General features: G+C 42.6%; 1 protein-coding gene across 2 annotated transcripts in view; it reads right to left on the minus strand.

The window, feature by feature from the left end:
- The window catches only part of SND1 (staphylococcal nuclease and tudor domain containing 1), a 627,617-nt gene that overhangs the window by 551,959 nt on the left and 52,741 nt on the right, over window positions 1-22,917 (minus strand). For both annotated transcript variants that reach the window (XM_040413516.1, XM_040413515.1), the window contains exons 5-9: window positions 22,180-22,343; window positions 16,222-16,313; window positions 14,253-14,411; window positions 14,029-14,135; window positions 10,189-10,279 (exon numbers count right to left, since the gene is read on the minus strand). In XM_040413516.1, coding sequence (XP_040269450.1) covers window positions 10,189-10,279; window positions 14,029-14,135; window positions 14,253-14,411; window positions 16,222-16,313; window positions 22,180-22,343 — 613 coding nt within the window. The remainder of the gene's footprint in view (window positions 1-10,188; window positions 10,280-14,028; window positions 14,136-14,252; window positions 14,412-16,221; window positions 16,314-22,179; window positions 22,344-22,917) is intronic.

Consider the following 22,917-nt stretch of genomic DNA (forward strand, 5'->3'; position numbering starts at 1 on the left):
GCAGTGGGCAGTTCCGATCGGAGTCCCAGCAGTGTAATGCTGGGGCTCCGATCGGTTACCATAGCAGCCAGGACGCTACTGAAGTCCTGGCTGCGATGGTATGTTAGTGAGCAGCATTATACTCATGTGCGCCGTGGCCGCCGGTCGCTCCTTCTGTCTGTGCGGCGCATTGCTAATGCTTATAGCATTAGCAATGCGCTGCACAGACCTATGAGAAGGAGCGCCCGGCGGCCACGGCGCACGCGAGTATAATGCTGCTCACTAACATACCATGGCAGCCAGGAATTCAGTAGCGTCCTGGCTGCTATGGTAACCGATCGGAGCCCCAGCATTACACTGCTGGGACTCCGATCGGAACTGCCCACTGCCATCAATGAACTAGGGGGGGGGAGGAGGGGGACCCTGTGGCCACTGCCACCAATGATTAATACTGGGGAGGGAGTGAGGGGGGGGTGGGTTTGAGTTACCGGGGGGGGGGGGGCACATGAGAGGCTGAGGGGGGGGCACATGAGAGGCTGGGGGGGGCACATGAGAGGCTGGGGGGGGCACATGAGAGGCTGGGGGGGGGGGGCACATGAGAGGCTGGGGGGGGGGCACATGAGAGGCTGGGGGGGGGGCACATGAGAGGCTGGGGGGGGGGCACATGAGAGGCTGGGGGGGGGGGCACATGAGAGGCTGGGGGGGGGGCACATGAGAGGCTGGGGGGGGGGCACATGAGAGGCTGGGGGGGGGGCACATGAGAGGCTGGGGGGGGGCACATGAGAGGCTGGGGGGGGGCACATGAGAGGCTGGCTGCCATGGTCAGCTCCCTGCTGTTGTGTGCACAAAGCACAGGGCAGCAGGGAGAGTGTAAAGTCCTATTCACCCTAATAGAGCTCTATTGGGGTGAATATGACAAGGGTTCTAGCCCTTAAGGAGGCTAATAGTTATTAAATAAAAAGTAAAAAAAAAAAAAAAAAAGTTTAAAACACCCCCCCCCCCCCCCCCAATATAGAAAACAATATATCGCAATATGTATCGCATATGCTTAAAATTATATCGCAATATAAATTTTAGGCCATATCGCCCACCCCTAGTTGCAGGATATCCATATATAGGATATTTGCAGCCCTTGGTTCTCTTTCAAAAGGGAGAAGGAAGAAGGAAAAATTGTTTGCATACTGGCCTTGATGATATGCGCGGTCCGAACTCTATATTCATACCTGTTTAAAGCGTGACTGACCCCACAACACTTTTCGGACCTGCAGCACAGCATTGTTGCGGACTGGTGATTAATTTATTTTGTATTATAAAAATCCCCACCCACCCAATGCTCAGACCCCTCATATACATTATACTTACCTGCTCCGGATACCCGTACGGCTGCATCTCCCCGTTGTGCAGATCAAAACGTCTGGCATTGGGGGAGTGCAGCCAATAGTAGGCCGCCACGCGGAAGAGCCTCCCTAGCTGCTAAAATGAGATGCAGGGGCGGTCGTGCAGGGATCTGGAGCGACCCAAGTGCCAGGGAGCAGGTACGGTAAGTATAATGTATACAAGGGGCCTGGGGATTGGATATTTTAGACTTCGGATAACCCCTTTAACTGAACTTGTTCCAAGGAACTACTTTGCCCACAAGTTCTAGTCACTGAATAGACCGATCAAGACAGTCTAATCTATTAAGAGTCTGCAGCAAATACAACAATGCACACAGAGTACCCTTCAAGACACCAGTTTTAACCTTCCAAATAGACTAAGGGGTCATTTATAACCAGATAGATGGCACAAAATTGCTGCCTATTCTGCGACTTCTTCCCCACTCACACCAGGTCTAAAAAAGTATGCGTGGCATGGGAAGTGAAGGGGACAGGCAGGCCAGTCCGTCTTATTAATCATTTTCTACACCTGGTTTAGGCATAGAAAATGGTCTAAATGTAAGACAGCTAAGAAGCGGTCTTACATTTAGAATCGGCGGTGGATATGCCAAAGTTATGTAGAGGCCGGCACCTCTACATACCTTCAGCCATCCACCACCAACGTAGGGGCTCATTAACCCCTTCTCAACCAGCGCCTCATGGCACGTGACTTGTCCCCCCAGCTCCAAACTATTACGGCCCACTGATCGGGAGGGTACAGGAGCTGCACCCGCCTGATCAGCTGCAGGGGATTGGCTGTTCCCATTAGCCGGACCCCTGCTGTATGCGCTGGCATCGGTGAAAACACACAATACAGATGTAATGCATTGCAGAGGGTGATCAGACCCCCAAATGTTAAGAAAAAAAATATAAAAAGCAGTGTTTAATAAAAAATAAAGTTTCAAGTAAAAAAAAAAAAAAAAAAAAAAAAAAAAAAAAAAAAAAAAACACACACACCACATTAGATAGCCACATCCGTAACAACCTGCTCTATAAGAAATACTACATGCCCTAACCCCTCAGCGTAAATATATATATATATATATATATATATATATATATATATATATACACACACACACACACATATACATATACACACATCAGTACCAGAAAAGCTATTTTTTGTCATCTTACATTACAAAAATTGCAACACCAAGAGATCAAAAAGGCGTATGCCCCCCCCCCCAAAATAATACCAGTCACCTCATCGCAGAAAAAAGGAGATCCTACCTAAGAAAATCGGTCAAAAAATAAAGATAAGGCTCTCAGACTTGGTTTCAAAAAAGGTCATTGTGTAAAACTTAAAGAAAAAAAAAAAAAGTATACATATTAGGTATTGCCATGTCCGTAACGATCTGCTCTATAAAAATATCACATGACCTAACCCCTCAGGTGAACGCTGGAAAAAAAATAAAAACTGTGCCAAAATTACCAATTTTTTGGTCACCTTGCCTCAAAGTGTAATAATGAATAATCAAAAAAAATTAATAAAATCATATGTACCCAAAAATTGTACCAATAAAAACCAACTCTTACTGCAAAAAAACAAGCCCCTGCACAAGACAATCGGCTGAAAAATAAAAATATGGCGTTCAGAAAATGGACACAAAAAACACTTTTTTCAAAAATGCTTTATTATGTAAATCTGAAAACAAAGAAAGAAAGTAGACCTATTTGAGATCATTGCGTCCGTAACAACCTGCTCTATAAAAATTGCACATTATCTACCTTGTCAGATGAATGCTGAAAAAAAAAAAAAAAAGGTGCCAAAATGCCAGTCTCAATAAACATGCCCCTAACTTTGCAAATCTGATGTGTCAATTTATGTGGTTTTAACTTTGGAATCCTTTACTTAGGCTAGTTTCACACTAGCGGCAGGGGACTCCGGCAGGCTGTTCTGGCAGGTGACCAGCCTGTCGGATCCGTCCTGCCGCCAGTTCACGTGTGCCCCCGGACTGCCGTTCCTTCCCCATTCACTATAATGGGGGCGGGGCGGAATTCCAGAGGCAGCACACAGAGGCAGCTGGACTAAAGGTACTGCAGGCCGAAGCCTGCAGGAATCCCCTGCCGCTAGTGTTAAACTAGCTATATCCAAGAGTTTCTGAAATAATTTGTTAAACATTGTACTTTGTGCAAGTGGTAAATTTGGGGCGATATGCTTTATCTTTATAAAAAAAAAAAAGAAAATTTGGAAAGATTTGCAATTTTCGAAATCTGAATTTCTCTGCTTTTAATTCAGCAATACCACACAAAATTAACTTTACTCTACTCCATGTTTGCATTGTTCTGTAAGTGTTTTTTAGGACATTAATAGGAGTATAATTTTAGATGAAATTTTTTTTAACTTTCAATAAAGTTTCCTCAAACTGACTATTTTAAAAAGGACCAGTTTAGGGGCTGACCTAATAGAAACCACCAGTAAGTGACCCCATTTTAGAAACCCAGCAAGACAACGCAATACTTTTATTATCCTAATTCTGCAGTTTACAGAAACAATCCATATGTGGTCATAACAAAGAAGGAGCCCCATATGGCTTTTGAAGGGCAGATTTTGTTAGTATTGTTTTCAGGGGCCATGTTGCATTTGAAGAGACCCCAAGGTACTCTACAGTTGAAACCTCCAAAATATGACCCAATTTTGGAAAGGACACCCTTAAGGAATTTTTTAAGGGGTATAGTGAGCTCTTTGACCCAACCTGTATTACATAGAACTTAAAAACCACTGGCAGTGAAAGTGAATTAAAATGTCTAATAAAATGTTGATTTAGCCCCAAACTTTTAATTTTCACAAGGGGCAATAGGAAATTAAGGAACCAAAAAAGTGTTCCTCATTTTTTTCCTGAAAACAGCAACAGCCCTTATGTTATGTATCCTGCAATGTAATAAATTGATTAATTCAATGAGTGCTAAACGGGACACTTATTTGGAGTTTCTATGGCAGCCTTGGGAAGACTCCCAGGCCTGTTATTTTAATTGCCTTTACTCTGGCAGATTAACAGGAGGTCTGCAGAATACACAAACTGCAGTACTGAACTATTGCAGTCTATGGTATAAGTTGAAAGACCGCATGTCCAAGTCCCCCATAAGGACTAATAGAAATAAGCTTTAAAAAAATTATAATAATAATTTTAATAAATAATTTTAATAATAATAAATAATAATAATAAATAAATAAAAAATATTCCCTTTCCCCATCCCAAATATAAAAATAAACCTAATTAGTATTGTGGTATCTGAAAATATTTAAACTATAAAAATATAGAAATATTTATCCTACGAAGTGAATGCAGTGATCGATAAAAAATATTTTTTTTTAAAAAAAGGTTTTGTTACATCCAAAATGTGTGATCAAAACCCAGTAGGCACCCTAAACTTGTATCAGACTATAGTGGAAAAAATATATATAGTAGAGAAAAATAAAAGCCAAGAATCTCACCTAAATATAAGATTAGGCATTAAATAGTAAAGTTTATGTGCTTCTTTAACTTGTAGAGAAACCTTGCCATACATGTATGGCGCTGGTGGATGTGACTTAAGTACCAGCACCGTACATGTACCGCGGGCTGATTAGCGGCACGGACCCGGCAGTCACTGACAGCCAAACTCCTGCTGCATACGCCGGAATCAGTGAAAACACAGATGCCGATGCAATAACCCCTGACTGTGGCATGCACAGGGTTTGCAGAGGGTACGGGTGCCCTCCGCATCTTCATCGGGTCCCCCCACTGCAGTGGAAACAATGGCAGAGAAAGCAAGCCCGATACCCATCCTTCTACGGAAGCCTGCGAGTCTAGCCCCTTAGGCTGGGTCTCACAGACAGGCTGTCAGCATAAAAGCTGACAGCCAATGCACTGCGTGTCCCAAAAAAAAAACAAAAAAAAAAAAAAAACACTGTCTCCACCTTGATTTAACTAAGCAAATAGTTATGAGACTCCTATTGGATAATTACTGCATGGGCGATTATCTTTCAGCTGGCAACAAGTTATGTAACCCCAACTGGTGCAATGAGTTGCTTCTCATTTCTTAAACAACCATGTCAAAAGACATCTCGTGGTCTTGGAAAAGATGTTAGTCTGTTTGAGAAGAGTCAAATCATTGGCATGCATCAAGCAGAGAAAACATCTAAGGAGATTGGAGAAACTACTAAAATTGGGTTAAGAACTGTCCAACGCATTATTAAAAACTGGAAGGATAGTGGGAACCCATCGTATTTGAGGAAGAAATGTCCTGAATGTTAGTGATCGGAGATCACTTAAAGGGAACCTGTCACCTGGATTTTGTGTATAGATCTGAGGACATGGGCTGCTAGCACATCCGCAATATCCAGTCCCCATAGTTCTGTGCTTTTGTGTAAAAAACCCGATTTGTTACATATGCAAATTAACATGAGTCATATCTTACTTGTGTGACCAGAAAAGAGTCATATTTTCAAGGTCTGACTCATCTCACGTACAGGACTCATCTCAGGTTAATTTGCATATGTATCAAATCGTTTTTTTACACAATAAAAGCACACAGAGCTATGGGGACTGGGTATTGCGGATTTGCTAGTGGCCATCTAGCAACCCAAGTCCTCAGCTCTATACCCAAAATCCTGGTGACAGGTTCCCTTTAAACGTTTGGTGAAATCAAAATCAAAGAAAAACAGTAGAACTCAGGGCTATGTTTAATAGTGAAAGTAAGATTACCGTATTTTTTCGCTTTATAAGACGCACCCCAGATTTTAGAGTAGGAAAATAAAATATTTTTCATCAGACCTCATATCAGCCCACCCAGAGCCCCCATAAGACCTCAGATCAGCCCACCCAGAGCCCCCATAAGACCTCAGATCAGCCCACCCAGAGCCCCCATAAGACCTCAGATCAGCCCACCCAGAGCCCCCATAAGACCTCAGATCAGCCCACCCAGAGCCCCCATAAGACCTCAGATCAGCCCATCAGTACCCCCAGACCTCAGATCAGCCCATCAGTACCCCCAGACCTCAGATCAGCCCATCAGTACCCCCAGACCTCAGATCAGCCCATCAGTACCCCCAGACCTCAGATCAGCCCATCAGTACCCCCAGACCTCAGATCAGCCCATCAGTACCCCCAGACCTCAGATCAGCCCATCAGTACCCCCAGACCTCAGATCAGCCCATCAGTAGGTATTTACACACGCACAATGCAAAGGGAACTCAAGGGATTGGGACTGAATCGATGTGTAGCCGTAAGAAAACCACTAATCAGTGAGAAAAACCAGAAAAAAAGGCTTCAATTTGCTAGGGAGCATAAAGATTGGACTCTGGAGCAATGGAAGGTGGTCTGTGGTCAAGATTTGCCCTGTTCCAGAGTGATGGGCGCATCAGGGTAAGAAGAGAGGCAGATGAAGTGATGCAACCATCATGCCTAGTGCCTACTGTACAAGCCTGTGGGGGCAGTGCTATGATCTGGGGTTACTGCAGTTGGTCGGGTCTAGGTTCAGCAACAGTATGTGCTCCAAGAAGGAGGTCAGCTAAATATCTGAACATACTGAATGACCAGGTTATTCCATCAATGGATTTGTTCTTCCCTGATGGCACAGGCATATTCCAAGATGACAATGCCAGGATTCATCAGGCAAGGAAACACCTTTGAGGTCAAAGTGCTCACTACACACCTTGAAAGATTCCTTGAGGGGTGTGCTTTTCAAAATGGGGCCACTTTTTGGGGGTTTCCCACTGTAGGGCCCCCCCCCCCCCCCCTCGGGGTATCTTCATATGCAACATATCTCCCAATTACCATTCCAGCTAAAACCTCTCTCCAAAAGCCATAAAGGTGCCCCTTCCACTCTGAAGCCTGCTGTGCGCCCATACATCAGTTTTTGAGCACATATGGGGCGTTTCTGTAAATTCCAGAATCAGGGTAATAGATTGAGTTTTGTTTGGCTGTTAACCCTTGATGTGTTGCAAAAAATAAATAAAAAATATGAAATTTTGAAATTTAATTCCCATTTCCTTTAATTCTCATGGGACATCTAAAAGGGTTAAAGTTTGTAAAATCAGTTTTGAATAGCTTGACGGGTGTAGTTTGTAAAATTGGGCGATTTATGGGTGGTTTCTAATATGTAAGCCCCACAAAGTGACTTTATAACTGAACTGGCCCTTAAAAATTTGGGTTTTGGAAATTAAGATTTGCTGCTAAACTTCTAAGCCTTCTAACGTCCCAAAATTTTTGGTAAAGTAATAACTATTTTTGGAGGTATTACTATCCATTTTAAAAGTAAATTTGTAAATTTGCAACTTTGTTGACATTTTGTGTAAATGTATTTTTTTTATAAATAAAAACTAGCTGATGACCCGGCGTTGCTCTGGTATATATTTATTGTAATTTTATATTAAATAACATTGAGTTTCACGGTGACCGCCCCTTTAACAGTGACTGCGCTTCTAACAGTGGCCCCTGCCCCCCTTGCATGTAGCAGTATAGTTGTGCCGTCATATGTCTTTATATTTAAGGACCTGCGAACTGCTTAAACCTGTCATAAGTTGTTATGGCAACCTGGAGTAGGACCTGAGAGCTTCTATTGGCTGATAAGGGACATGTGACCGTGTGTATGGCAGTTAGGATTTAAAGGGTTTCTACCACCAGATTTTGACCTATTTAGCTGTCTGACACTAGCGATCTGCTAGGGTCTGCTGTACCTAACCGTGTTCTTCTATTATCTTTGTCTGCTGCGGTTAACCTTAAAAACGTACTTTTATTGATATGCAACTGAGCCTCTAGGTCCTATGTGGGAGTCTTTTCAGCACCTAGAGGCTCAGTCTACTCACCATGTCTGCCGCCCATCTCGTCCCTCCGAAGATGCCGGCGCAGGGAGAGGTCCGACGGTCACTGCGCCTGCACCGAATACAGAAGCGCATGGCGCAGGCGCGAGAATTCGGCCGAGATGTAGCGAAGTAGGTTGTCAATCTAGAGGAGAGGGGCGGGCTGGAGGGACGAGATGGGCGGCAGACATGGTGAGTAGACTGAGCCTCTAGGTGCTGAAAAGACGCCCACATAGGACCTAGAGGCTCATTTGCATATCAATAAAAGTATGTTTTTAAGGTTAACCGCAGCAGACAAAAAGGTAATACAAGAACACGGTTAGGTACAGCAGACCCTAGCAGATCGCTAGTGTCAGACAGCTAAATAGGTCAAAATCTTGTGGTAGAAACCCTTTAAGTGAAAGACTTGCAGGCTTGGATAATGCAGGTCATTTTATTTTTTTATCTCAGGAACAGTACGTCCTAGAGATCTGAGACCCCCGCAAGATTTATTTTCAGGTAGCAAGGGATGTGTATACCAAGTTTGGTTGAAATGGATGGTTGTGTGAGTTTTCGCGGAACATACATACAAATATATATCACTGTCATGAAGTACAATATGTGACTAGAAAACTATCTCAGAATGGTCTGGATAAGTAAAAGCGTTTTAAAGTTAACACAAAGGGACATGTCAGATTAGCTAAAAATGGCCTTGTCCTTAAGGTGAAAAACGGCAGGGTCCTGAAGCGGTCAACATCAGACTAATACAATGGGTACTTCTACACGAGGGATACAATTTGAAGTGTGATAAAGCGCTGGAATATTTCATGGTGTGGCTAATCAGAGATCTTTAATACCAATGCCTTGCTATGCTCTTTGATCTGAATTTAGATATGCAGCCTCCCATTGTAAGGTGCCAAGAGACCATGATGAAGCAGGGCGCTTTACACATGACAGCAAAATGTTCAGAGCAAGGAAATTGATGGTCATGAGATGCCTTCATTAAAACATGTGTCAATTTCCTCTGCAGTCTGTATGGAACATTACATTTTAAATGCCAAATAAAACCCTTAGCAAAAAATGGGAACGTGGAAAAAGAGTCTTCCAGTCGCTATTACAGAGGAGACTCGCTAAGCTTATTATCAAACGCAACTGTGTGCAGAATGTCTGCTTGCTCCACAAAATTAGTCCTGTTGGGACATTTGCTAAACCCTGTGTTAGCTGGCAATTACGTTAGCCACACTTCTGCAAGGTAAAGCAAAAACTTCCTTTCGCAAGATGAGGAGATGACTAATGTTCTATGCACAGTTTACATAATCCGCAACCTTCATTTACCATCCCACTCGGTTTAGTTTACTATTCAAGAAAGCAAGACTGACACTTCCTGTGAATTACAATTGAAACTGAAACTTTATTAGAAATGAACACGCACCTTTATGGTGCAGTGCTAGCTGAAAATACCAAAGGCTTGGTGGACAGCGCCATCTACTGGCAAACAGTCACATTTCTTGCTCCTGGACAATAGACTTGTATATGCAGAATTTTATTACATACACACTGTTGAAGGGTTAAAAGTGCATTGCCATCCAGACATTTATGTATAAACAGAATATGCCAAAAACGTTGGCCGGTGCCAACCTTGGAAGTTACTCCCATCTAAAGAGCAGGACCCTGTTGCATGCTGCAGTGATCGGTGAGGTGGCTGTCCAAATGCAGCCTCCAGTTACCCCTAGGGAGACTTCCAAAAATGGGCAAGTAAGCGCGCTCAGAAGTCCCACTGCAGTGAAGGTACAGAGCAGTGTATGCACTGCCACCTCTCCATTCACTGCAATGCACTGTTGGGTGCCATTCTTGGGGCAAGAGCTGGTCCCAGAGGTTTCTATCCAGATGGGAATTCTCTGCATTAAAGAAACACTGACTCAAAGGCAGACATAACCAAGAGTCACACAATGTACTGAAACAAATACGCAGGAGGGAAGCACTAATGCAACTTCACCTAGGAATGAGGCTATGTTTTAAGCTACTTACCTTCGCCACAAATTGTTTGTCCTTCTGATCCATATTGGCAGTGGGGGCCACATAGTCTCGCCAGATCCTTACTTTGCGTTCTTTAGCAAAACTAAAGAAAATTAAATAAAATTATTAATAATATATTTCTCACAAGTTCTCTCTCCCTCCTTAAGGGCAGACTACAATGACAGGCTAGTAAGTTAGAAACAGTTTACAACGGATCATAGATGCCCCATTGTATAGCTCTTCCATTTTTAGCAGGCTATAGACACATGGTTTCAGTTCAGAGTAGCTTTTAAGAATCACTTCTTTAATATGCAAGGTTGGGACTAAGGCCTCTTTCACACGGCCGTTTTTTTTTTCCCGTTTACTGGCCGTTTTTTGCGGTCCGTATACGGAACCATTGATTTCAATGGGTCCGCAAAAAAAACGGAATGTACTCCGTATGCATTCCGTTTCCGTTTTAACATAGAACATGTCCTATATTTGGCCGCAAATCACGTTCCGTGGCTCCATTAAAGTCTATGGGTCCGCAAAAAAACGGAATGCATACGGAAGTGCATCCGTATGTCTTCCGTATCCGTTCCGTTTTTTGCGGATCCATCTATTGAAAATGTTATGCCCAGCCCAATTTTTTCTATGAAATTACTGTATACTGTATTTGCCATACGGAAAAACGGAACGGAAACGGAAACACAACGGAAACAAAAAACGTTTAAAACGGACCGCAAAACACTGAAAAAGACATACGGTCGTGTGCAATAGGCCTAAAGGTTGGGAATACTGCTGCCCAATCCTCTGCAAAAGGAGACCTCTGAGGAATTGTACAATATGCTGCCCCATTACAGACCAGTTTAAAACGGTTGTCCCAAAAAATTCCTGCAAATAAGGGATAATGTCAGATCAGTAGGGACCTGACTGCTACCCCATCAATGAAGAAAACAGGGGCCCCAATGCTCCCACATTTAAATGGAGCATCGGTCATGCCTGTGCAGCCACTTCATTCAACGCTATGGGATAGCTGGAATTTAAAAATGTACCATTAGTCTCCAAGGAAACTATAAAGTAAGAAATATCAGCAACGAGCCGCCACCTTTACCAGCTTTAACAAACAGATGACTCACTTATTGACGTCTACAAATCATAGGCATCAGAAGAAAATGTTGCAGGTTACACTTCTGTACAATAATCAGTCAGCAAACATGAAAAAACTAAGAACCGATTTCCATACAAATGTTACAGCATGCCAAATTCCTGATCAGTTGCACCCTCAAAAGCCAAAGCTACAATAAAGTATTCATAATCTAATTTGTGACACTGGATTTATTAAGCATATGGGTCATTCCATGTCAAGTGGACCAACCTAGAAATCTGACCCTCTCCAAATTGAATAAAATTTTGCACAGATGTTTCCTAGGGTCCCAAGTTAAATCTTACAAAATGTTTCATCTGGGCCTCTGTTGGTTCCCGAGTTCCAGGCAGCTGGTGATGGACCAGCTGTAATGCACTGCTTGCTGCGTAACCCAAAGTGGTAACTTTGTCAAGGCACAGTATCTTAAAGGGCTTCTGTCACCCCCCATTGTGCAATTTTCATTAGCAGACATTAGCTATTTGCTAATGTCAGCTGAGTGCAATCATGCATGTCCTACCTTTGTCTGTGGCTCATTTCTTGTAAAGATCGCACTTTTATAATATGCAAATTTCTTCACTACCAGCAAGTTGGGCGGCTACTTGTTGGTAGCCGCCGCATCCTCGGACTATAAACACGCCCCCTCCTCCACTTCATAGACCGGGCTAGCAAGCGCTCTCCTCCTCCCGCTGGCCCAGTCTGCTGCTGAATTCCCACGCCTGCGCCGTAACATTCCTCAATCAGCGCAGGCGTACTGAGTGAAGGATGCGTGCTTGCGAGCTCCTTCCTCAGTGCGCCTGCGCCGATTACATCACTACACCCGGAAGAGAAGACTGCCAGCATCAGCGATAATCTGCAGTCTTTTCTTCCGGGTGTAGTGCGAGGTAATCGGCGCAGGCGCACTGAGGAAGGAGCTGGCAAGCGCGCGTCCTTCACCAAGTACGCCTGCACCGATTGAGGAACGTTACGGCACAGGAATTCAGCAGCAGGCGGGGCCAGCAGGAGGAGGAGAGCGCTCGCTGGCCCTGTCTATCAAGTGGAGGAGGGGGCGTGTTTATAGTCCGAGAATGCGGCGGCTACCAGCAAGTAACCACCCAACTTGCTGGTAGTGAAGAAATTTGCATATTATAAAAGTACGATTTTTACAAGAAATGAGCCACAGACAAAAAGGTAGGACATGTATGATTGCACTCAGCTGACATTAGCAAATAGCTTATGTCGGCTAATGAAAATTGCACAATGGGGGGGTGACAGAAGCCCTTTAAGTAGTTAAGCTAGGAGGCTGATTTGGCAGGTTAGTAAAACTACCTAGTCTTAGTCTCCTTGCAAAGTTTGGTGCCTTAAGATGATGTTGATGCAAGGGTCATACTGTTAATGGGACAAGGGAGCACCATCAGTTCAAACCCATTGATACAACTAATATTTGTGTTAGCAAAATTTCGAATGATGCAACCTCATTTATTGCAAGTGTTCTGGAACCTGAATGTCAATCTGTCCTCAAAGTGTTCTGTCTTCCATCTGGTCAGTACATAGCTTGCACCTATGATGACTCCTGGTGGATTGGTAATATATGTGAAGTTTCAATTGAGGAGCATGATGGTTTAATCAATTTCTTGCATCCCCATGGTCCTGCAAGGTCATTTTACTGGCCTTCCCGCAGAGACACTTGCTGGGTCCCAGAAGAGCATGTCATTGCTTCCCTTGATGCACCCACATCATCTGGCAGGCAATATGTCTTCTCACAAGATGTTTTGGTGAACATTGACAGGAAATTCAGAACTGTCAAATTTGAGAAAGATTGGAAGAGAAGTCTTGCGAAATCAGTATTTTTCGAGATTTTAGTATGCATGTTGCGTTTTTACTTTGTTTTTCTTCAATAAAACTTGGACACCCATGGCTGGTATCTTGTCTGGTTGTTGGAAATTGCTCCTTGGCAATAATTCTGTTGAACTGGCAGTAGTGGAGTCGTCCAATGCAAGATCGATGATAAATGTGCCAATTTAAAATGGCAACCCACAATTAATTAGAATATGTGTATAGAAATATAGCTAAAAGTTATATTAGGATAACAAGCTCAGCAGCACTACATAATCTTATGTTTCTGGCTCACCAGCCTGTCAGACAGGAGGCCACCAAAAATGTCTCCTTGTAGTGAAGTTTATGCACGGATTCAAAATAGGTACATTAAGATACTGTGCCTTGACAAAGTTGGGTTACGCAGCAAGCAGTGCATTACAGCTGGACCATCACCAGCTGCCTGAAACTCTGGAGCCCAGATGAAAAATTTTGTAAAATTTTATTTAGGACCCTAGGGAACATCTGTGCAAAATTTTATTCAATTTGGAGAGGGTCGATTTCTAGGTTGGTCCACTTGACATGGAATGACCTATACTGCACCTATGTTGCCCCCATCATCTTTTTCCCCCATTCTACTGTATGCGGGCAAGGGTTTATGGACCATAATTTATTCTTACTTTGGATGTGCCAGATGCAGAAGCCAAAATTAAGCAACATTTTTAATTAAAGGCAATTTATTCCTCCCTTCCCCATAATGCACACAATTCAAAAAATACTAAATCTGCAAAGGTGTTCATGGCCTAGGGAGGAATACAGGATAAAAGGATCAGATTACAGAGTTTGTTATACCTACTTTACGTGTAGACCATCACAAACCATACAACCTGGCCAAGTAACCAAAAAAGTAACCTAATGTGATCACATAGACTTACCGCTCTGCTGCCCGGAGCTTCTCAGAGCCTTGGGTATACACCGCTATAGACCAATCAACACAACGGGCAAAACCTTCTTTCAGAAGCAATTCTGTGATATTTCCGTTCTGCAGAATGCAAGGGAAAGTTTCATGCCATAGTTAGAAAAAAAACACAACTTAAAAGTCTCTAACCCAAGATCTATGCAAATGTATTCCCCCTCCTCACCCAAAAAAGTTACATACCGGATGAAGGATGGTGCCAAGAACATTTTGGTTGTGGCTGCTCTCTAGAATGATCTGTACATCTCTTTGCAGTAAACGCGACTCTGTAAAAAACTTTGCTTCTGCAGCAAAGGGTTCTGGAACCTCTTTACCTTCTGCATTTCTCTTGAATGTTGGGCACTATAAAATAAATAGAACAGACTTCAGAAAAAGACACATCCTTAATTATAAACCATCATATCTTTCATACAATGCAGCAATATGTGGTAACTAGACGAAGATTTTACATAAAATTAGTTATTCTTCATAACTATAGCAATATCCCAGCTACAGAATAACTGTGGATCTGTCAGGTATCCTCTGCTATAGAGGTTAAGCCAAGGCGCTCTACGAGTCCAGGATAATATATGGTCTATCCTCAAACGGAGCATATCTGCTATCCTATGTCAACCGCAGAGCCACATTCATAATTCAGTTATTTGGTCAGTTACTGTATTTCCATCAGTTATTGTGAGCCAAAACCAGAAGTGAAGCCTTCAGAGATAGTCAACATTTCCTCCTGTTCTGTGGTTTTTGGTTCCCTAAGGGTGCATTCACACGACCGTATCAGTTTTTGCAAACCACAAACTGCAGACCTGCAAAACACGGACACCGGCCAGGTTCATTGCACATTTTGTGGATCGGAACGCCCTGCCCGATGATAGAAATGCCTATTCTTGTCCACAAAACAGAATTGTTCCATGTTTTCTGGGGGTCGGGGAGCAGACATATTGATGTGATCAGTGCTGTCTGCATCTTTTGCAGTTCTATTGAAGTGAACGGGCCCACATGCATACTGAAAATACGGTCGTGTGAATAGACCTTAACACACACACACACACACTAAATTGTAGAAATAATAAAGTAATGGCACAACATAAAGCCATAGGAATAGAGGCTCCAGAATTGTTATGACATGGGGAATGCATGTAGCTATTAAACCAGACATGTCAGGAGTGGCGGGTCCTCTTTAAAGCCAACCTACAAAGAAAATTTACAACAGGCTCTCTAAAGTTCATGAAATGTAACTACTACTATTGCTTAGTGCATTTTTAGACTTCAGCCTGTAACAAACAAGATTTCCTTCACAACTATTTCTTTTTAGAGACCAGTAAAGTTTCTTGCCGCTACATGAACGGTTACGTACTTCCCAAAACCTTTAGGCAGCAGTAACTCTGCACACAAAGCTTAAAAAAAAATAAAAAATTATATATAGTAATTCATTACAGAGAAAAGCCAATTTTTGTTACTCAGCAACTGCTGTAGATAAGCTTGAAGCTGCTCACAAATATCTGTTACAAAAATGTGCAGATTGACTATTAGATAGTTACAATTCTAACGTAAATGATTCATGTTGGACGATAATCGTGTAGTGCAAGTGTATGTAGCCACTGAACGACTGTACTGAAAAACACTTCAACACTTGTCAAATAGCTTATGAGAAAGAATATTATCGCTTGTCATTACTGAATTGTGGTCATGTAAAGTGTGATCTTTCAATGACGTGAATGACGTAAAAACAGGCGTCTCATGTAAATCATTGCTGTAGAAATACAACAAAGATCCTCTGTCATGTACACAATTGCATATGAGTGAATCTGTACATAAATTACCAGCAATTTTATGCAAAGATTATCAGCTTTAAATGCAACTGTCATTAATCGCCTAAGTTTCACACTAGCATATACAGATTTGGCAGGCTGTTCCGGTCGGGAACAGCCTGGCGGATCCAATGCTATTGGGTCCAGCGGAGATCTGACCAAAACCCAGTAAATATGCTGAGAACGGCAGAAAAATACTGCTGCAGCGGTTTGTGTCCGGCCAATTCACGGAAGGCGGTGTGGGCAGTGTGAAACCAGCCTAAACGATTATCCACTTGTCTAAATCCACCATAAGATTTCAGTCAAACCTTTAGTAAAAACTGTTGCAGTGAGGTCTAAGTGTTTCATACCTTGATTCCAGACAACATGACAGTCACCATATGGTTGTCAGGAAGAAGAAGGGCTCGCACAACACTCCCATCTCGAACATGCTCAATAATGGCTGCAAAACAAGCATTGATATTTCATAACTAACAAAGCATTTAAAATTTTGTGGAGCACTCACATCTTGCATATTCTGAACTTTAGTGTGTATGCGGTTTTCCCAAGTCACTACAGTGTGTATAAATGTAGGACTGAAATGACAGGCTGCATTCACATCGTGTTTTAGCCCTCAGCAGGACTTTTGATTGAGGGTATTTATCAGAATACCAAAAAACTGTATTAAATGTATACTGGGATAGATACATTCACTTTACCAGTTAAGAGCTTAGAGGATTGAAGTTGTTTGGACTCAGACTGGTTTTCTGTTCCAGCATTTTCACTACACAGAAAAGTGTGGTAGACTGCCTTACAACGTATATACAGGTGCGTCTCAATTTAGAATATCAAAAAATTAATTTCAGCAATTCCATTTAAAAAGTGAATCTCAGCCTATAAAGTCATTACACAGAGTGATCCGTGTCTATTTAACATTTTAGTAGCATAGTAGCTGTTTGGGGCTTCCGCCATTTTTGTTATATTTGCATCTGGGCCTTATTTGATCACATGCAAAAGATGCCCGATTATCGGCAGCACATCCCCCCGTGTAATCAGGAATCTGCTGCCGAGTAATAGGGGAGTTGCAGAGAGCGATGAGGAAAAATCAAAGCAATTAAATATTTTTTTCTCCACTGTATTCACTGAGGAAAATAAACTGTCAGATGAAATGCAGAATGTAAAAGTAAATTCTCCATTAAAAGTGCCCTGTCTAACCCAGGAAGAAGTACAGCGGAGTCTTAAAAAGATTAAAATAGACAAATAGCCAGGACCAGATGGCACACACCCCCGTATCCTAAGGCCCCTTTCACACAGGCGAGTTTTCCCGCGTGGGTGCAATGCGTGAGGTGAACGCATTGCACCCGCACTGAATCCGGACCCATTCATTTCTATGGGGCTGTGTACATGAGCGGTGATTTTCACGCATCACTTGAGTTGCGTGAAAATCTCAGCATGCTCTATATTGTGCGTTTTCACGCAACGCAGGCCCCATAGAAGTGAATGGGGCTGCGTGAAAATCGCAAGCATCCGCAAGAAAGTGCGGATGTGGTGCGATTTTCACGCATGGTTGCTAGGTGACGATCAGGATGGGGACCAGATGTTTATTATTTTCCCTTATAAAATGGTCATAAGGGAAAATGGCATTCTTAATACAGAATGCTAAGTAAATTAGTGATGGAGGGGTTTAAAAAAAATTTTTTGATAAAATTTAAACTCACCTTATCCACTTGTTCTTGCAGCCAGGCTTCTCTTTCACCTGGGAGGAAAAGGACCTTTGGTGACGTCACTACGCTCATCACATGATCCATCATCATGGTAATGGGCCATGTGATGCGCGCAGTGATGTCACCAAAGGTCCTTTTCCTCCCAGGTCAAAGAAGAAGAAAGAAGAGAAGCCTAGCTGCGCGAACAAGTGGATAAGGTGAGTTTAAATTAAAAAAAAAAAAATTTAACCCCTCCATCTCTAATTTACTTAGCATTCTTAGCTATTATTTTCCCTTATGACCATGTTATAAAAGGGAAAATAAAATCTATGAAGTATCTGTGAAGAAGTCCGGGTTCGGGTCTGGGTACCAAACATGCCGATTTTTCTCACACGCGTGCAAAATGCATTAAACGCTTTGCACTTGCGCAGAAAAATCGCACATTTTCCCATGACGCACCTGCATCCTATCCGGCCCTCACACACGACGCCCGTGTGAAAGAGGCCTAATAGAATTAAGTAATGTCAGAGCCAGACCCTTATTTCTGATATTTACAGACTCTATACTGACAGGGAGTGTTGCACAGGATTGGCGCTTAGCAAATGTGGTGCCAATATTCAAAAAGGCTCCAAAAAGAGTCCGGAAACTATAGGATGGCAAGTTTAACATCTGTCGTAAGTAAAACGGTTTAAAGGTTTTCTAAGAGATGCTATCTTGGAGTACCTCAAGGAAAATAAGCAAATAACGCCATACCAGCATGGCTTCATGAGAGATTGGTCATGTCAAACTAATTTAATCAGTTTCTATGAGGAGGTAAGTTCTAGACTTGACAGTGGTGAATCAATGGGTGTTTTATATCTGGACTTCTCATTTTATATAGTAATCTTTTGAGGTACAGTGTCAAATGCTTTGGAGAATGCTTGGACTGGGAGAAAACGTTTGTGGGTAAGTAACTGGCTCAGTGATAGAAAGCAGAGGGTGGTTATTAATGGTACACACTCAGATTGGGTCACTGTCACTAGTGGAGTACCACAGGGGTCAGTATAGGGCTCTATACTCTTCAATATATTTATTAATCTTGTAGAAGGCTTGCACAGTAAAATATAAATTTTTGCAGATGACACTAAACTCTGTAAAGTAATTGACACAGAAGAGGACAGTATACTGCTACAGATGGGTATGGATAGATTGGAGGCTTGGGAAGAGAAGTGGCAGATGAGGTTTAACACTGACAAATGTAAGGTTATGCACATGAGAAGGAATAATGCAAGTCACCCGTACATACTAAATGGTAAAACACTCGGTAACACTGACATGGAAAAGGATCTAGGAATTTTAGTGAACAGCAAACTAAGCTGTAGAAACCAGTGTCAGGCAGCTGCTGCCAAGGCCAATAAGATAATGGGTTGCATCAAAAGGAGCAGAGATGCCCGTGATGAGAACATAGTCCTACCATTTTACAAATCACTAGTCAGACCACACGGAGTACTGTGTACAGTTCTTGGCCCCTGTGAACAAGGCAGACACAGCAGAGCTGGAGAGGGTTCAGAGGAGGGCAACTAATGTAATAACTGGAATGGGGTAACTACAGTACGCTGAAAGATTATCAACATTAGGGTTATTCACTTTAGAAAAAAAAGACGACTGAGGGGAGATCTAATTACTATGTATAATTGTATCAGGGGTCAGTACAGAGATCTATCCCATCATCTATTTATCCCCAGGACTGTGACTGTGACGAGGGGACATCCTCTGCGTTTGGAGGAAAGAAGGTTTGTGCACAAACATGGAAAAGGATTCTTTACGGTAAGAGCAGTGAGACTATGGTACTCTCTGCCTGAGGAGGTGGTGATGGTGGATTCACTAATAGAGTTAAAGAGGGGCCTGGATGTATTTCTGGAGTGTAATAATATTGCAGGATATAGCTACTAGAGATCGGTCGTTGATCTAGGGAGTTATTCTGATTGGAGTCGGGAAGGAATTTTTTTTTCCCCCTTAAGTGGGGAAAATTGGCTTCTACCTCACAGGGGATTTTTTGCCTTCTTCTGGATCAACTTGCAGGATAACAGGCCGAACAGGATGGACAAATGTCTTTGTTCGGCCTTATATACTATGTTACTATGATAATTAGCAGAACCAAATAAGGGAGGAACGACTGTGGCAGCGATCGTTTCTCCCACATTCAGCTTGTACTGACCTGTGCAATTAGTCCGGTGAAAATGAGAGCCAGTGGAAGTGGCATCATCCATCAGCACTTGCAGTGCCCGCACATCAGTCAGGGTAATACAGGGCTAGCTTTCCAAAGCCTATTCTGCAGAGCAAGTTCCTTGATCCATTACTTCTATTAAAACAACCATATGTGATGTAAACCCTGCAGATTTTCCAGAGCAGAACAGCATGTGGAAAATCCACAGCATTTTACAGTAACAGCAAAGTGAGATTTAAAGCTCATTCACATGCTGCGTGCAAAATCCGCTGTGGAAATTGACCTGTGGTGCAGATTTTAAAATTAGCAGCAAATTTTATCCTCACATTGTTTCTACCTTGAAGAAGCTGCGAATTTAAACCTGACTGATCCTTCACTCTTAAGGGAGGAACGCTGCCGTCAGGTGCCTCATAAGCACAGAACACATGTGCTCTCAGCCGAACCAGTGAAAAGGAACCATAGAACACGTGGACACATTCAGCAGGAAGGGGTTAAAACATTTAACCCCTATAGACTTCAATTTATTCTCAGTGACAATGTATCCAGCCACTTTCCTGGCATAGTGGCAACCAGGGAACTATGCCCCCAACTGGCATACATGTCCAAGATGGAAACTTTTTAAAGCCTAAAAGGGGCTTTCTGATCTCGCCGTTACCAAGGAGAGACAAGACAGACCGGTCTAGAAGCTGGCCAGGAAAAAGCAGGGCGCTCTGGCGCGTGCCATTTCAGTAGCTCCCATTGCGTTGCATGTTAACTATGGAAACAGGGTAGCACAGCAAGCCATGTTATTTCTGAGTTAGAGAAACCACATAGCTTGCTTTGCTACCCTGTTTCAGTAGTTTCCATGCACAGACAGCGAGCACCGGGGCTGTGTCTCAGATCACCCTAGTAACAGCAAGATGAGACAACCCCCTTTAAACTAGCATTTGTCAAAAGTGTGCATCTTGTCTACTTGCCTGAAAGAGCAGACCATATACTAAAAATTAAGTTTAATAAAGTAGATGTTAGCCAAGCCACCACACTTTTTACTCACGGAGCTCAGCTATCGCCAGAAACTATTAAGAGCTCAATCATTAATATACGTCATCTCACCGCTACAGGCAGAGCGGCACTAAACCCCACCAAGGATTAAGTAAAGCTCATTTTATCTCAGCACTTGAAAAAACACTGAACACTGGTATTAATCTGGGTTACCTTCACAAGAATCATCAGAAGAGCTTTAAGACGGCATTTTAAAATAAGCCTTCCAACCAAAACTAAATGCTAATTCTTAACCAGCCCCAAATGAACAAAATAGTTAAAGAGGCTGTAGCTCCATCTTAACATACTCAAGTATGTATAGAGGGGAGGAGGGGGTATGCCAACTCATTCCCCAAAATCATATGTTAGAAGGATGAGCATTCAGAATTTCAAAGTAGACAAGCAGCCGCCAGGGGTGTCTGGCTGCAGCTCACTACCCTCTCCCCACTACTAAAAAAAAAAACACTGAACTGGGACGAGCTGGAAGAAATAGCTGTGCGCCAAACAAGTGCCGAGTCTGAAGTCCAGGGAAGTGTAGAAGGGGAGGGGGAGAACATTCACTTACACAAAAGTGAAATGGACCAGTCAGTAAGGGAACATACACAAGGCAGTTTTTCATCATGTCCCTTGAATTACAGTGTCCCTATGTACCCCTTGCCAACTGCTCCACACAAATATATGTGCAGGACATAACACCAACTCCAGTCACTTAACCCCTCAGATGCTGCAAGTAAATACTTATATCACCCCATTTCCCTTTTACATTATTAAAAAAAAAAAATAGCTAACTGTCCTAACGATTTAAATATAAAATGTATCCAGTATGCCGACACCTCAATTGCCTTGGTTAACTTATACATTTTTTTGCACAGGTAAGGTAACAAAAAATGTTAAGCACCCCAAAATTGTACCCATTATAAACTATAGTTCATCCCACACAAAAAAAAAAATATAAAAAAAAAAAAAAAAAGAATCACTGTAGTTGGAAGTATAAATAAGTTAGGTTTCAAAATCCAATGAAGACACGGAATTCTGCCATTTATATTTGTCTCTATTCCGCTACGTGTTGACAGATGTTAAATGGATTCTTCCATTCAGTGTAGTGGTGATTATAGAGGAGCTCATCATTAGGGCTTTCCTTCCAATCTTCTGGATGCCCAAGCATTGCTGCCGCATTCACACACCAGTGTTCGGTCAGTGATTTGGGAGCCAAAACCAGGTACAGTTCTGAACACGGAACAGGTGCAGATCTTTCCCTTATAACTTAAATCTGTGGAGGCTCCACGCCTGGTTTTCACTCACAACCACTGATGGAAATCACTGACCAAAACACTGGCATGTGAATAAGGCATTAGTTGGTGCAACAGGGAACACAAGTGCATAAAAGAAGCTGTGCTTACCATTCACTGGCTTCTGATGCAATGAATCCACATAATGCCTAGGGTTTTCGATGGTGTATTTCATTTCCCGGATAGTTTGAGAACCAGCCCCTCCCTCACTCCAAATTCCTTTCTTTGAAGATCTTGCTTGCTCTTCTATGTCTGCCAACCTGCATTGTTCAGGCCTGTAAAAGAGAAAAAAAAACACACAAGTTAACGTAATCTAGAAACATAGGAGCCGTTACCAACGTAACCTACAAGATTTCTTAACAGTTTTCAAAATGTCATTCAGTCGAACATCAAATGTGCAGCACTTCATTTCTCCCTTTAAGTGAAGAATCAGTCATGCAGAGCATAGCATCATCAGAAGATTGCATTTCACAGAACAAGAGGATCTGAGCAGATTGATATAGTTTGGTGGGAACCTACATTCTATTTACACCCCTGCTACAGAGAGGGCAGTCCTACTCAGCAATTGAGAAAGCCATCTAGTAGCTATTAAATTTCAAGTTACCGTATTCTTCACTCTATAAGACGCACCTTTTCCCAAAAGAGGGAGGAAATGGCAGAGCTTCTTATAAAGTGAATACTAATGAGAGTTTCCATTATGGAAGCGCTCTTTAGTAAACATGAGGTGCGATGAGTGGCGAGTGTAGTGCTGCTAGTGCTAGTATTACTCACCACTCCCTGGTCTTTTGCCTAACGCTTGCTGTGCTGTGTCCTGACAGAATCAGGTAATAGTACAGCGCTGCAGAAAGA

Source organism: Bufo bufo, chromosome 1 (assembly GCF_905171765.1).
Source record: "Bufo bufo chromosome 1, aBufBuf1.1, whole genome shotgun sequence".
Classification (NCBI taxonomy): domain Eukaryota; kingdom Metazoa; phylum Chordata; class Amphibia; order Anura; family Bufonidae; genus Bufo; species Bufo bufo.